Source organism: Artibeus jamaicensis, unplaced genomic scaffold, assembly GCF_021234435.1.
Source record: "Artibeus jamaicensis isolate MK-2021 breed Jamaican fruit bat unplaced genomic scaffold, CSHL_Jam_final scaffold_612, whole genome shotgun sequence".
NCBI classification, from domain to species: domain Eukaryota; kingdom Metazoa; phylum Chordata; class Mammalia; order Chiroptera; family Phyllostomidae; genus Artibeus; species Artibeus jamaicensis.
Window position 1 is genome coordinate 2,045,405 of NW_026522049.1, and position 16,826 is coordinate 2,062,230.

Here is a 16,826-nt window from a genome sequence, read left to right on the forward strand (position 1 = left end):
GCTGGCCGCGGACCTGGCAGGAAATCCAAGGAGCGGGAAGCGGAGTCTCCTGCCAGGGCAGCAAGTCCACAACACAGCCGCCACCTCGCAGGTGCCGGATAACGCGACGTGTCTCGGCGCTCGTTCCAAGTGAGAAGAGCACAAGTGAAAGATGAACAGGAGAGAACAGCGAAACAGGAGCCCCGTGGAAGGCGAGGGTGGGGAGGCAGGAAACTGGCTCCCCGTGGCCGGGGCTTCAGGAGCCCTGCAGGAGGGGGTCCACCCAACACTGCCTTCGATAACTCAATTTCCAAATGACACCTCAGCCCTCATCTGGGTAGTGTCCTCTGATGCCCAGTCTAGGCTGTCACTTCTGTTAGCTTTGGCCTTGGTGTGCAAGCAGAGATAAATTATGAGAAAGCTCCTGCCCTTTTATTTCCCCACCCACCCCCGAACACCTAGGACGAAGCTTTGCCTTCCATGAATGGAAACGATGTCTTCTATCGGGCATGGTACGTAAGGACCCTTCCCATCGTACTTCACGTTATGAAAAACGAGGAAGTATCTGAAGTGCCCTGTCTGCCCCTGAGGCCGGTAGCTTCATCATGCAATGGTCGCTGTACCCAGTGTTCAGCGTCCACACTGTCCTTCCTGAAATGCCCTTCCTCAGGGGGCATGGGCCTAGACGCAAAGCAGACACCACTGATGCGCCGTCACCCAAAAGCTGGTGATCTTGGTCCAATTGCTCGGCCTGTGTCAACTTGAACCTCTCCACGGGTATAAAAAATAAAACGGGTCAGTTGACCCCTGATGTCCACGCCCTCTCTCTCTTTTGCTAACAGAATGACAGGCCGTGACTCGTCATGCAACACGACAATCTTGCTGCCACTTTCCCAGCCTCCCTGGCGTTCTTGGGTGGCCATGGGACCCAGTTCCGGCCAGTGACACATAAGAGGACATGAATCAGAATAAACAAAACCTGGAAACCAGAGTATGTGCGCAGGAACAAAAGGACCGCTGAGTGTTTTTAGAAAGTGTGGTCTCCCCTCTCTCTCTGCAGGACTGCTCTGCTCTCCTGGGACGGACAGAAGGAACTGTGTGCAAATGAACTGAACCCACAGGGAAAGTGGGCCTCTTTACATATTTTTATTATATTTTACTATTATTATATGTAATAATAATGTTACACAAAACAATAATATATAAACACTTATCCATTATTACATACTGTTTTAATTATTTCAGTTTTTCATCATTTTATTATTATATATAACATTATAGCATATACTGGAAAGATGAAAATATATAGGAATTATTATTACATATTATTTTCACTTTTTAAAATTTTTAGATCCATCAGAGTTTCTTCAAATAAGTACAGTTGTGTCTTCTCCTTTATATCACCTATTGCTTTATCTTTTCTTATTGCATTGGCTAGGTATTCCAGTTTAGAACTTAAATGTATTATACGATTCTCTTTTCCCTTCCTCATTTCAATAGGCTATTTTAACAAGAAGCATGATGCTGGTTGATAGTATTCACTAGGAGATTTTTTTCCTTATAGTCCTGGTATGCTAAAAAAACATTATTTATTAGTATTTTCTGTTAAACTTTATCACATGCCTTCCTGACAACTAGTGAGACAATTTTACAAACTGTTAAAGATTGGATTTTAACCTAATCATGACTGAAGGTTAAACTGTTTCTTCACCCCCAGGGAAAGCCGCCCTGGGTCACCAACAATGAAAACATCTGCTGAGTCCCATTTATGAACATTTTGTTTAGAATTTCAGCATTTGGTTCATGCTGTTACAGTTTTCTTTTCCTCTGTTATCACTGATGTTTTGGTATCCATATTATACCAGTCTTTTAGAAGGCTGTCTGTCTCTTTCTATACTGAAAATTTACGTTCTTAAATTTTTTTTGAAAACTGAAAAATACATGCCAAGGACTTTTTCACCTTTAACAAACCCACACAGATACATCACAAATTGTTGCCATAAAAATTACTATCTGGACTTAATGTCATGAGGCACTCACAGCCTATATTTTATAAACTGTTTCACGCTGTTAAAAACAAGCATCATCATAAAAAAAACCTTTTGTTTCAGAGACCATTCCCTTTATTCTGAGAGGCTCACCACACCTGCCTCCAGCAGGAAGCCTAGCCTTCCAGTAAGTGCCTGGTCGCAAGGTCTGCTCTTCATGCCCCATTCCAGGTCTCTCCCCGGCTCAAAGGGGTCCCTGGGCCATTCTGTGGTTATGTGAGTCCCTTTCCTGCTTTTACTGGGCACTCAGCCAAACAAATAATCAAAAGCTTTCAAAGTAGACGTCAAAATGCGCTTTTACGCCTGTGAAAGTGAGAATCGTGCACTCTGTTTTATGAAGCAGGCAGGCCGTCGGCAAGCAAGAGGGTACTTTAAAATGAAGCCACCCCCGCCCCCGTACAATGAAGGAACACCCTTTGGTCCACACAGCGAGACAGCCCTGTCCGTCAGACAGAGCCGAGCCAGCATCAGGCCGAGGTGCACTGGCTAAAATGTAGCACACAGTTGAGTGAGTTGTTCTCCAAATCTCTAGACCCGCAAACTGTCTCCAGTGGGACAAGACGCTGTTCCACTCCACCCACATAATGTGCAGCCCCCCCAAAAACTTCACAGCTAGAAGCTGTGACTCAGTCTCTCCTAAGTTAAAGACCCCATGCCGGCCTCCCCCATCCCCCGAAGAAAGCTGTTCTCTCTACCGACACCTCGCCACCTCGGATGAGTTTGGTCCCTTCGTGTCCCATTTTTGCTGAAAAAAGCTGTCCTGTTATGCACCATACCCCTGAGAGTCGCTCAACAGAAGGGAAGACTGGGTTCGTTTTTGTTCAGCAGAGGTTAACGAGGCATTTGACATCGCCCTTCTCATTTCACGCCTGTGATTCCATCCCGACGGTACATTTAATGAAACGCAGAAAATGGCAAGGATGTGGCGGGTTGGAATGAACGCCAACCAGCTCAGGCACCCCTTCAAAGAAAGCTTCCCCAATACAATGCTGCACTGTGCTCCGTCCAAGGGCCCCCCTCACCGGGCCCGTTGTGACAGCTTCTGATGAACCGAATGTCACTTATGACCATTTCCATGACCTGTGCTGCACGGCGGCTGACCAGACGCATACTCAGAGAGAGACCGTGTTCTTAGCTGGCAGTTCCTAAAGAAACAGACCCCTTTAACACAAACAAAGACAAGCAGGCGTGTGTGATGTGCTGTTCAAAACCCAACCCCACCTAAGGAGCAGAAAAATAACCCAGCGCAAACAAGGGAAATTCAATCAATGCCATGCAACGTCAGCGGAATAAAAATAACAGTTTTGTGAACTACAATCAACTGGTTAAAACAGAGCTGAATGTGGGTTTTACAGACTCTAATATGGTTCTAATCCAAACTCATTAATAAATGCAAAGGCAATAGCCTCTGTTTATATTATTGCCCATGATTCAAACAGAATTTTCTAGAAAAATCCACGTCTCAGAAATAACACGGGTCCCGAGCTGTGCCTTCAAACCCCATGTATGTTTTGACCTGACCAAGGAAGCATCCAGTAGGTGGACAAAACATACAGCGACGGCCCGTGTATCGGACGCCAGCAGGAAAACGAGTTCTTTTCCGGTACATGAAGGGCGTGCCCCCTCAGAACAGCATTTTTAGTTTGGCTCTTTTTTAAATGGAAAGACTCCATGACAGCCTTTAAAAGAAGGGGCCTAGAAAACAACTCAGCGCCTTTTTCATGCTCAGCTCCCTTTCTGGAAACTACCATCACTGCGAAAGCCACGGGTCAGGTCGCCGAGGCCCCGGGCGCTGCCGCCTCTCAGCTTTTGGGGCCGCTTTCTGCTTTGCTGTGCAGCTGCGCCATGGTTTCTCTTCCCTGGGACTCCGACCGGCTTCCGCCCCCTTCACTCCCTTCCTTCCCCAGCCCAGGTGTTGGGGGGCAGGTCAGATTCAACCCCGTGGGCTTTGTTCCTGGAGTTCTGCCCATGAAAGCCACTGGCCGGACACATCCCAGGTGACCAGCGGCGCTCCTGGTCTTAGCAACTGGCATCTGATCTCCAGGCAGTCAGTGATTATCGACAACTCGGCATCTTCCACCATGTTTCATGCCTTTTTTAAAAAATACTTTATTTATTTATTTTTTAGAGAGAGGGGAAGGGAAGGAGAAAGAGTGGGAGAGAAGCCTCAATGTGTGGTTGCCTCTCATGCGCCCCCTACTGGGGACTTAGCCTGCAACCCAGGCATGTGCCCTGACTGGGAATCGAACCAGCAACCCTTTGCTTCACAGGCCGGTGCTCAATCCACTGAGCTACGCCAGCCAGGGCCGTCCCATGCCTTTTTAAACACAACATGTTTAACTCAGTTTTCCGACGTTGTCCACCTCTTAAAGAAAAACAAGAAAGGGCCCGCCCGGTCAGAAGCCACTCCAGCTGGTTACCTGTTCTCCGGCAGTTCTGTCCCTGAGAAGTTAAAGGAAGAATGATGGTCCCAGGTCATCTTTGATCAAACTGAGATCCACAGAGGCACAGAATTTACTCCCAGAGAAATATTTAACACGGACTTTGCATCTGAGACATAACCTGAGCAATTCAACTAAGCCCACTGTGGCTTATCTGAGGGTGGGGACACCTTATACCCAGGTGATGTCCCCGTTCCCTTGTGCATTTGTGTTGATGGTTGTTTTCGAGTTGAGTGACCACCCAAAGTGACTGGGCCTTACGTTCAAGGCCCTCTTTCGCAAACTAGGGTCCAAGTCCTCGGGTTTGAGAGTTGTGGCAAGGGACATTCCTAGAGGGTTCTCTGCCCAAGTCAAACCTCCATTTTTTGTCCCTTTTTAATCACAAAAATATTCTACTAAGTGATTTAGCGCGAGGCATTTTAATGAGTCATGGTTTCGAGGCAAGTCTTCATAGCTTAGTGTTTGTATTGATAGATGGGTCTTTATTCATAGTCGCCTCACGGCACAATCCTACCCAGGTGTAGGAGCAGGGGAATGGATATGTGAGTGGGTTTGTGCGGTGAAACTCATCACCCGAACCCAAGGCAGAATCCTGTGGACTTATTTGATTGGAAAAACGAAAGAAGGAAAAGGTTTCACCAAGAAAGCAACATTTCTCTATAGAAGACTAATGGAAAGGTAATGTCTTCCACCTTTTAGTGAAGTTCTTGAACAAACAAACAGAAAACAAGAGTGGAAATCACAACCAGACAAAGAGAAAAGTCGGCATTGTTACGGAAGTGTAGAGTCTCAGCTATCTCTTCCCAATTCTTTCTTTTATTAAAATTAACCCCAAACTGTCAAGGCATCTCAATATTATTAGTCCCCCTCCTTGGGTACTCCTTTGTCATTATTTGGAAAGAATATTTATCATGTTTTAATGATCAAAGTATCAGAGATGGCAGGGAATGGGCCAAGGGGAAAGGAAGCAAAGGGGAACATTCTAGAAACAGCCTTGTGGAAGGACACGCGACAAGTCTGGTCATCAGACCAGGCCTGGAAATTCACTGGGTGGCAATGCTGACACAGACTCCAAGTGGGTCACCCCTGACAGCCACACACTCGTCCCCAACTTGACCTTGGCACACCCTGTCTGGCACAATAGCCGCAGAACTCCGGCCACAGGACCACTGATTTCATGTGGTAACCGCAGCCCACAAGTGACTGTCGGGGCCAGGCTGGAAGGTTGGGTGACCAAGCGTCCCAGTTTCCCTGGGCTGCCTCAGTCCCACGGAGACCGGGACAGTTGGCCACCCTACAGACATTCACGTAAGACTCCTATTAAGAGCATTACAAAAGGACCCTGGCCAGGTGGCTCGATTGATTGGAGCATCGTCCCCACAGCAAAAGGTTGCGGGTTCAATCCCTGGTCAGGGTGTGTATGGGGAGGCAACCAATCGATGCTTCTTCCTCTCTCTCTAAAATCAATAAAACATATCCTCAGGTGAGGATTTTTTTAAAGAGCACCATAAACAGTAACTAAATAGAGAGAGTAACACAATAGGCATTTTCGATGTCCTCTACCGGGCCCCATGCATGCCTCCCAGGGGTAGAGCCGTCTGCCCCTATCTGGAAGAACCTTCGAGAATGCTCAAAGTCCCAAAGTCCGGTTCAGCTCCCAAAGTCCCCACCCGAGAAAACGTGGCCCCAAGTGACTGAGCCCCGAGCATGAGCAGACAAATGTGTCCACAGAATGCCCAGGGCCTCACGGAGCCTTAGCCTGTCAGGAATCTCTTTGCAAACCACGCCTACCCTTGTGATATAAACCAGAACAGGCGCCACAGGAGAAAACACTTCCCAACGCCAAGGGAGCCAATCAAAACAGAACGCTTGAAATCCCTGGGGGGAGAGAATGAAGTCCGCCGTGGCCTCTACACCGAGTCCTTCCAACTGCAGCTTGGAAAGAACCAGCCAAGCATTCCCCCGCCGGACCCGGCTCTTTCTCACATGCCTGGCCAGCAAGCCAGCTCACCTTTGTTTGCTGTCCCTCTCTAGATCTCTGTTTTTGCCCCCTTGGCAGAGAGAAATAAGATGCTCATGGAAGACAAACACACACTCGGGGGCGTGGAGGACAGGAGAGCCAGCTCGCTTCCCTTCTTCCAGGGAGGAAGGATGACGGTCGTGTTGCTCATAGGACCTTGAGTCTCTAAGTCTTCAAGCAGGAGCTGGCCGATGTCACAGAGAAGAGACGTCTGGACACAGGCAGCAAGGGACCACACTGAGGGACCACCTTGGACTGTCCCACCCTGCATCCACCTTTCAACCTATCTGGTGAAAGTGATTTTTTAAAAAAAGTCACATAGCGCCCCAACAGTGAGTCCGGGAAGACAGCCTTAGAGGAAGAAGAGGTGTGTGCAGTTCGAAAGCTGGATCCTGCCCCTCCGCGCAGACACCTAACTCTTCCGCTCTCGAGAAGTCACCGACTTGGCGCACAGCTCACTGGTCACGACACTCGGCGTCCACAGGTGTCGAAGCCCATCGGGATTCGCTGTGCGCCTGGTCAAGGGCCGGGCAACAAGGTGCTCCAGTGAATGTCATCTTACCTCCTGACTGACTGTGCGCCCGCTTGCTCCTTCGATCATGAAATCTTTGGAATATTAAAGGAATGTAACTCCATCTAACCAAGATGAGTCACTAACAGTCACTAACAAAGGAATGAGCGATTCAAACTCAAACGGCCTGCGGCTGAAAAACACACCCCACCCGGCCAGAAACGGCAGGAAAGTCTTCTGGGCGGGGGCCCCAGGAGCAGCTCGCAGGGGTCCGTGAAGAAGACCACAGCACCCTACAGACCCCAGATCTGGGTCCATCCTTCTTGTCTAGGAGTTTCCGAAGTCGTATATACTTCCCGAGTTCAAAACTATTACATAAATAACTTGGAAACGTGGAATGATATTTCTGAGGCCCGCCAAGAGTTTAACCACAGCGAAACTCCCGGCCAAGACATTCATAAAAAATTCGGAAGAGGTTACTTCGAGAAAGGCCTCCTCACAGCAAACGGATTTCTTCTCCTTAGAAAGAATGTATAAATCAACAGTCCAAGAGGGGGACGAGGAAAATTAGGTCTGTCGGAATCGCCTAAGAAAAAAGGGCCATTTAAAAGAAGTGGAGAAAGGAGACGACACACAGACTTCTTTTTTTTTTTTTTTTTTTTTTGTCTTCTCGCCACTGCCAGTATTCAGACCTTCATTCCGACATTGCTCTCATACTTCTGCTTCCCGCAGATCGGATGTGAAAACGTCCCCACCGAGCGGATGGGCAGAGCGTGGGCGGTGGGCCTGGCTGCAGCCTCGGTAACACACTGCTGCTCTCTCCTGAGGAGTCAGAATGCACACGCTGCCTTCTCACTCCGCCCGCTGCAGTTCCACGGGCCTGTCACGGCCACACACTCAGCCCTTCGCTTCCTGGCCGTGGGGACAGGAACAAAAACGCAAACAGGAGGGAGGCCCGCCAATGAGCCTCCGAGGAAGAGAAACGTCCACCGTGATTCTGCTGATGTCACAAGGCCTGAGGATTTTCACAGACATGGGACGATTCACACCAGATTCTGGATTTGGGGAAGTAACCGAAATGCTGAAAAAGGGTGCTTTGAAGGTGAAGGGGAGGTGGTGGGAGGAGATCCCAAAAGTCAGACTTTAAGAGCTAAAACAAGTAGGAGAAAGTATGAAAGCAATGGTAGATCAGAGTATGGGTAAGAGTACTGCAAGCTTGGGAAAAAAATTCCGAATGCTCTTACCAGATGCAAAGCAAACACCGTATTACTCAGGGACTCCTCATCAGGAGTCTACCATGAGGAGAGAATGATGGGCATGAACAGGTGTAGAAAGGACTTCGGCACCCTCAAATCAAGGGGGTCTCATCTAAGGGGCTTCGAGCTGACATGAGACTCGACCCCAGAGAGTTGGGGAGTTGAGTCCACCACTTAAGTAAACACCCACAGTCTTGTCCTTGAACCTTGGAATCCAAACTATTGACGTTCTTCCTGCCTTTTGCTGCCCCACACCCTGAAGGCGGCAACATGAGCACTGCGCCAATGTGCGAGCAAACATGACACCAACAGCACACACACAAAGACAATCCAAGAGATCATTGCAGCAGTGTGTGAGGTCCTGGGTTTTGGACCCTGCTCCCGCCGCGCCGGCCCCCTGCAGGGGGAAGAAGCCCACCCCGGCCAGCTCACACCGTCTGGGAAGACACCGGGCACCTTCCACGTTTCTCTGCGCCTCACAAACGCTAAAAGTTAAAACGCAAAACTAATGGAGTGTTTGTGCAAAACGAAGAGCTTATCTGTTTTTCTAGGGACTTCCCACTGTGAGTCAAGAAGCCTAGAAACAGACTTTTCAATCAGACCCACCGACGATGTCCCTCATTGAAAGCAGCAGGGAGTTGAAGGGGAAGAATATGAAGAATCACCACCCTTCTCCCCAGAAAGGCAGTGGCTGAGCCGCTCTCAGGAGGGACTTGGTCAGTGATGGGGGAGAGAACAAACTGGGGGATTCAAGGCCCTGCTGCTGAGACCCAACCGACACTCAGCTGTGAACACGCCCCTTGTGGGGTAGATCTCCTAACCCACGGGCAGGAGGGACGAAAGAGCGGGCCCCAGCGCCTGGCCGACCAACCAGTCTCTGACCACACACGCCTTGGGCAGTTGTTGCAAACTAACGCACTTGAACTACCTCGGACTCCTGATGCACCCACCTGCCACTTTAATTTCAGCTGCTGTGTTCTGCCCAGACGTTGGAAAAAAACGTCACTTAGATTGCGATAATAATTACGCTTATAAACGCTCCCAGCGCAGCTAATTCCAAAGTCCGAAAGGAGTTAAGGATGCATTGATAAAAAAAAAATGGCTCGTTAATATTAAATCCGCCCCCTCCTCCTTGAGTCGACTAAGTTCCCCAAAGTTCTGTTGACCAGAACAGTGGGAGTGGAATCTTTAAGAAGCAAGGTCATTTTCTAGATGATTCTTCAGAGTCGGGAGGCAGGACCCGCCACAGAGTGGGGCGCCTGGGGTTTGGAGGGAAGCGGTCTTAGAGTTTTGGGTTTTGTTTTTTGTTTTTCACACAACCGCAAGGCATCCTTGAGCGAGTCATTTGCACACTCAGGGTCTCCGCTTTTCCGTTTTGTGAAGCAAGGCATCTGAGCCCCCATCTCCAGCAGCCGTAAAACTCTATGTGTCTCTAAGGAACAGCTCACTGTGCGGCTGACGAGCCCACCCCGGTAACCAGAACGACCCAATTAATGCTACGTCCCGTCGAATATTCCATCGGTGGTCTCGAAAAAGAGGCTTTTGGAGAGTGCAAGGGGTCCGGAGCCATGAACTTCGGCCACTCTATGTTTTCCAAACAGATGAAGAACCGGGGGTCAGAGACGCCGGATTCGAGGCTGTTTCAAGGACAAGCCGGTCTGGCCGTGTGCACCGACCCACCCTGTTCCCCAGCTTCCTCCCTGGAAGCTGCTCTCTGGCCCCTGTGTGCCTTTCCCGCAGCTCATTAACCACAGCCCACATCACGGCTGGGCTTTACGGGCCTCTGGGCTCTTCGTTTTCCAGACACCTAATCCGGGAGACATTTGAAGCGTGACCTAGAGGTCTTCGTGAAAATTGGCCGGGACCAAAATACTTGAAGGAATCCTCCGAGGCTCAGCCAAGAGAGCAAGTATCCACACGGCAGCCCTCGCCTCCCGAGTGATCGGACGAGTATTTCACAGACAGGAGCATCCTAGGGTGTCCCGTCCTGACCCAGCAACTTCGGGGGCCAGAGGGCACAGCCTCCAGAGCAGACGGGTTTTGTCGTTCTGGCTTCGGGTCTCTCTGACAGCACGGGTACCCCCCTGGTGGTAACCCCCATCGTGCACCTGCACCTATTTCTGGCCATGGCACGGCAGCGGCTGGGGGCTAAGGAAGAAGGCTGCTCGGGCAGAGAGCCCCTCCCACACCTCTCCCGGGGTGGGAGCTTCGGAAAGACTGTCCTGCAAACCTTGCAGGCAGCAGCCAGGAAGCCCCGGGCAGGGGCGATACCGCACACATGCCACCTAATTGGTTCCAACAGGAGCCAATCGGTTCCAAAGAACACAACCGACAGACATTCGACCCCGAATGACACTGGATCCAACCACGGGGCTGAATCGCAGACACCATGACGTGTGAGAGAAGCCAGACACCAGCGAGCATGAGCCGCGTGATCCCATTTCTACAAAATGGAAAATAAAAGCAGAAAAACGATCTGCAACGGTGACAGGCATCAGAACGGTGGCTGCATTGTAAGTACAGGGTGAGGCCTGGAGGGGCGCAAGGAGCTTCCGGGGGGCTACACACGCTCCATTTCTTGATCTGGGTGGTGGTGGTGGTGCAGGTATAAAAAGACTTTAAAACACGGCAAGTTCTACACTTCAGACACGCATGTTCTTTGCTGTATGCACGGGACACCTGAGCAAAAACTTCATTTAAAACATCGTGTGAGGTCCGTGATGTCCACCAAGAATGCGATCCTCGATTGGCTTCAGCAGAAGCACATCTGAGATTCTCTGAATTGAGTTTCTGCCAGGATATTAGTAAAAGTAACAGTAACTAGACTGAGTGTTTATATGTACCAGGCCCTGCTGCAGGGAGCCGCAAACTATATGAATGTTTCATCCCTAAAACATTCCCGCAAGGTAGATAACCATTCATAACCCTATTTCACAGATGAGACAACTGAGGCACAGGGAGGTGAAGTCACTCGTCCAAAGCCACACAGCAAGTGAACTGTCAGGATCAGGACGCAAACCCAGAGAGGTGACTCCAGAGCCCGTGTTCTTAATCGGTCTGAACATTGTATCGTGCGCCAGGGTAAGGAAATTTTTGTCTTTCTCCCAGTGCCTCAGACGCTCCTGACTGCGTGGTGTGGTCTGCACACTCTAAATTGAGAGGAAAGAGCATCAGGGCTGGGGCAGACGGGCTAACCGACCATCGGGCTGATTATTCTGCGGTTTGTCCTGGAGACGCACCCAGTTTTGGTGGCTACTGCGAGCCTGTTCAAGGTCGATCTCGTTCCTCTCCCTTCGGAGAAGCACTGTCTCCCATGCTGCTCACCCGGCTTTTCCGAGCGCCAGGCCCTAGGGCACGACGTCCAAGCCCCCCACGCACTTTTCAGATCTGCATGGGCTTCTCTTCCCCCGGCTCTTTTCCCAGCTTTTATATCGTTGTATTAAACACAGCGCATCTGCAGGACCTGAAGAAGGCGTTCACCAACCACTCTAATTAAAGAAGACCAGGTTTGCGGTGTTCCAGACACCCTCTTTTCTCAATTCGTTTCCCTGAAGTTCGCAAAAAGGAAAACCGGTCGGATTTTTGCTTTCTCAATTTCGAGGGGCCATTTAACCAGAGGTCATCTCAGAATCTGTCATGGAGGCAGGAGGGAGGTGACTTACGGACAGTCAGGCCCCACAAGCCGCCGGCCCAGGGCCTGTCGAAGGCGCCACGGTGAACTATGTATGTGCTCACCTTCGTGAAGCGTGTAAACACACACACGTGTGCACACACAGCACGCCCAGGCTCATGTGTGTGCACACCCAGGCACTCCTACTTTGCTCCTTTTTGGAAAACACACTTGGCCAGAAAACCCATTTGGGTGCTGGTCAAAGCTGACAGAACAAAGAAAACAGTACTTGATTGGAAAGCAGCACCTCTGGGTAATTGCAGCATTGGGCAATCGCTAAAATGAACGAATCCGTCATCTATTTCTGGCAAAGACACGAAACAGTGACTCTCGAGTCAATGCCCTAACACGGTGTGTGAACCTGCACCCAAGCCTCTCGGAATCCGACCTGGGCATCGAGGGTCTATGGTCCCGGTCCTGCCGACGGGAAAACAGAATCCTTTTGAAGGTACCGTTTCCTACCCGTCAGCAAGCGGCCAAGCCCGAAAAAGGTTCTTTTAGGAGGTTCCTACCTGGTCGTCGTAGCGATAGGTGAGAAACCGCTCCCCTGTGGTATCTTCCAGAAAACTCCCCTGTGGGGAGAGTGCGAACTCGGGCAGGAAGTAGGCTCCCGGAGACGTCTCTGCCTCGGCCTGAAAGGCAAGGTCGCGTGGTTACAAACGGGGTCTCAGTGTGGAGCCCCGACCAGCCATCTCTGTGGCGAGGCTGGTTGTTCTGAACCAGCCCACAGAGGGCTGTCCCAGAAGGGAAGGCCCAGGTGCGACACACCAGGTGTCTGGTCCCCCTCCAAGTGGCATGCACAGTATTTATTCCCTGACACCTGCCTGGCCCCCAACACCTGTCGGTGGTTCAGCAACCGTAGAGTCAATTTGCTTAGGTTCTGTGGAGGTTTCCTGGGTGGTGCCGCCTTCCTGTGAGATGGGGGTGGGGTGGCTGTCTACCGCAGCAATCCTGCCACGACGGCCTGCAGCCCCCCACTTGAATGCCTCTAGTGATGGGGAGCTCGCTCTCTCCCAACGCAACAGATGTCTGTCATAATCTAGCAAGCTCACAGAGGCCACACTAGTCTGAAGTGACATGTTGCTCCACACAGGACGATGGGGTGCCCTGGCCCATGACATCTTCCCCGCCATCCTCTCCCTCTCCTCCCCCCCCCCCACCCCCGGAAAAACATACAGAATCTACGCTGAATTCAGGAGCCTGAACGGCGTGAACATCTGAGTCACAGCATTAGAGACTGAGGGGCGTCGGAGAGCCAGCCTAGTCCCTGCCCTCCTCCTGCGGCCTCTCTGGTAGCTGCACACGAGAGGATCGGTGGTGGCCCTCAGCACAGAAAGCTGGGAACAAAGCCAACTCAAGGTCACTGTGAGCCAGGGACTGGGAGAACTGCCTCATCTGTCCTCACGCTCCCCCTGCCTGCCTGTGAGGTGGGTGCCATTTCCCACCTGAAGAAACCTGGACACAGGCGGTCGGGTGTCTTACTGGGGACACACAGATGTCTGCCGCTGAGGACAAGGTCAGCTCTCTCCATTCTGTCCCCTCACCCTCTCCGTGGAAAACAGTCCCAGAAAACCAGGCCCTCCTGAAGGAGCTGCGGCTGAGCTCACTCCCACCTTCCAAAATCAAGCATCAAGCTGGTGACGGGCCACTGAGAACACTCGCTGACCCTGCCCCCCAGATGGGAGGTGACTTCTTAAATGTGGGGAGGCTTGGTGGCATGTGACCCCTCCCGGGACGGGGTGACGAGAGACGTCAGGGAAGGAGCTGAAGGGAAGGGACAGGGTAGGAAGGCCGGCCCAGGAAGTGCCCTGCCCGGGTCCCCAGGGAGAACCTGCCAGCACACGTCACCCTGCCGGCCACTGAGCACACCTGCCGAGTCCCTGGGGACTGGTCGGCGGAATCCAGACGGCCCCTCCAGGGACCTCGGGATGCGGCTATCTCCCCGCCGCCCCCTCCGGTGGAAGGAAGGCTTTGACTTTGGCAGGTGGAAGTAAATTTGAAAAGGCGATTCGAGGACATGATTGGAGGGACTGTCCCCGGGCTCCAGCTCGCTCCACCATAGAAAGGACAGAGACCACCTTGTGACCGAGGCTGGTATCACGGGGAGAGGTGCCCACAGGAGGGAACGGGGCCCCATGGGCCTCAAAAGGGATGCGTTGCCCATTTAAGAAAAAAATACAACGCACTTCTCCCTGAAATTCAGGTAGCCGGTTTAAACTCGGGTCCCAGCTCAATCTGAGTTCTGTAGGTCAGACGGTCACCCCTCTCCCTGGTGAGCATGGAGCCAAGCACCACACCACAGACACGCGGGCAGCAGCGGCCACTCAGTCTTGTCCCCACAGACTGCTGCTAGGCCGAGCCCCTGCAGTCTGGGCGGGAGCCAACCTCACCGCCCGCCCCACCCACACTCCCTGCTGATCTGGCCTGTTGTGCTGGGCCCTCGAGGCTGTTTTCGGGTCCCCACTCCACTGACCCATAAAGGCATTGCTCTCTCCTCACCTCACGTCACCCCAAATTCGGCCACAAACCCCGAGTGGGAACAGAGCTGAGACCTGGGCCCTTTGCTACTGAGAAAAGCCTGTCTCCAGGCTGCATAACCCTGGAGCATCCAGACGATGTTCTAACCAGCTGACCCCCCCGGGCATGGGCTTTCCCCAATCACAGCCCCCCTTCTGACAAGGGACACCTCGTCAGAAGCGTCTGCAGTGACACAGACAAGGCACTAACATGAGGTGCTACGTGGCGGAACTGAGACTCCCACAGACCTGCACAGGACGGAACAGAAGCCAAGAGCCCTGAAGGCCGAGCCCCGAGCCCCGGTGCAGAGACCTCCCTCCCAACACCAGGGCTGAGCAGAAGGCACGTAAGGTCCCGGCAAGGAGGCATCAGCCAATCTCTGCTGATGGCCATGGAGACCTGCAGAGGAGAGCTCAGAACCGGCTGGGGGCAAGGGGACCGCTCCTACATGACAACATTTGAGGACTCTGCAAGTGAGTCCTCACAGGGGGACCAGGCACAACCGTCCTGCTCTGGGGACAGTCTGCAAGGAAGACATTCCCCGGGGGGTCTCGAGGAGCTGTTCCTCAGGGCCCGGACGGCACACAGGACGGTACGGTTTGCACCATCCAGGGTCCAGTGGGACACCTGAGTTGGCTCAGCTGTGGAAATCAGCACACCAGGTGCACTTTTGTTCCAAGAGCACAATGCGGATGTTGTTTCCTGAACCTCCAATGAAGGTAAAAAAAAAAAACAATCCAGATTGCTTTGGTTTTTTTAAATCGGATGTCATCATTCCAAGACTTTTCAAGGCCTTAAGTACTCTCAAAACTCCCTGATTAAAATACGTTTCCTTTGGCGAGGTCGGAAGGATGGGCTGAAAGAAAATTCGCTTCCACATTTCTTTCCTGAGTTTTTACATGTGAACGCCAGAGGTTCCAGCCCTGTCTTCCCCAGCTCCCGTCAGCTGACGAGAGCCAGGAAGGCCCAACATTTGCATAAAGGTGCGAGGACACCTCAGCCAAAATACCACGTGGTTTCCAGCTTCAGCTTTACCCTGAGCCCCAGATTCCAAAGGAAACATGAGCAGGGACCCCTGTGAATCCCTCCCAGAGCTGAGAGGCAGGGGTGACTTTGGGGTACCCAGGTTCAGAACGAGGTGCCACGTGCCACACAGAGACGGTCTTGCCTTGGACTCATTGAATTCAGACCTCGGCAAACGGGTGTTTGGATCTAATAAACACCACTCACAGCACTGTCCCTCTGTTGAGTTCTCTCCCTGCTTCTCCCACCCCCCTCCTCCTCCACACACCCACACATCTGTAATTAGCACCGGCGGGCAGTGTCGGGAGCCACCGGTGACAAGGTGTCCCTGGAACAGATATGTCTCCCTTCCCCTCCCGGGAAGAACACCTGCAGAGTGAGTCCTAACACTTCTCCCCGGGAGGGCCCTGGCGTCTGCACTTTGACCCCCAGCTGAAAGACGTCTCTTCCCACAGCCTCTTCCCTGCTAACACGGGCATCCTTCTGGCAAAAAACAAAAAAGGCACGTTTGCCTTTCAAACAAAGGACAAATAAGTATTTTGTCTGACCAGAGCGGCACAGGGAATATCCAGAGTCCTTCTTGGGGTTTGTAGAGTCTGTTTAGTCACTCAGTGGGCATCTGTTAAGTAAGCACCTACTATGCACCGAGGCTGGTTTTGACATGGAGAGTCCAGGAATCATCTTTCCTGAAGAATCTATAGTCCGATCGGGGAGGCAGAAAACGAATATCACATATGAGTAAATACACTGCGTCATACAGGCGAAGGAGGAGGGAAGTGTTGGGGAGGGTGCACAAACTGCAGTTTTTTAAAAAAGGTTTTACTTGTTTATTTTTAGAGAAAGGGGAAGGGAGGGAGAAAGAAAAGGAAAGAAACATCCATCAGTTGCCTCTCATACATGCCGTCTCCAGGGACCGAACCCTGACCAGGAATCGAACCGGCGACCTTTCGCTTTGCGGGATGCTGCCCGACCCACCGAGCCGCAGCAGTCAGGGTCCAATTACAGTTTTAAATAGAGTGATCGGGGCAGGTCAGGGTTCCTCCAGAAATCCCGATGCTTTTATTTTCTGATTTTCTAAACGGACAAGCTGGGAGCCGGCCATGATCCTTCAGCGGCTGCCAAGTGTCTACACTCTCCAGGCCACTGGCCGGGTCCGCCTGTACCTACAGCCGCGCTCTGACCCTTTGCTCCCTGGCCCGGAGTCCCTCTCCGCCTCCGCGGCCCTCCGCCGGCAGCCAGGCCACGCCCTGGCCGTTCTGCCGCCTCCTGCTCTCTCAGAGCCACAGTCCGGCCCACCCAGGCCCTGCGAACCCCAGCACCAGGGAGAATTAGGTGGGCAGGGGGCCTTTGTTGCCAACCTT

At 51.9% G+C, this 16,826-nt stretch overlaps 1 protein-coding gene across 5 annotated transcripts in view; it reads right to left on the reverse strand.

The window, feature by feature from the left end:
* Positions 1-16,826, reverse strand: part of ADAMTSL3 (ADAMTS like 3) — a 143,075-nt gene that overhangs the window by 108,450 nt on the left and 17,799 nt on the right. For all 5 annotated transcript variants that reach the window (XM_053658971.1, XM_053658968.1, XM_053658970.1 and 2 more), the window contains one exon: positions 12,438-12,557. In XM_053658971.1, coding sequence (XP_053514946.1) covers positions 12,438-12,557 — 120 coding nt within the window. The remainder of the gene's footprint in view (positions 1-12,437; positions 12,558-16,826) is intronic.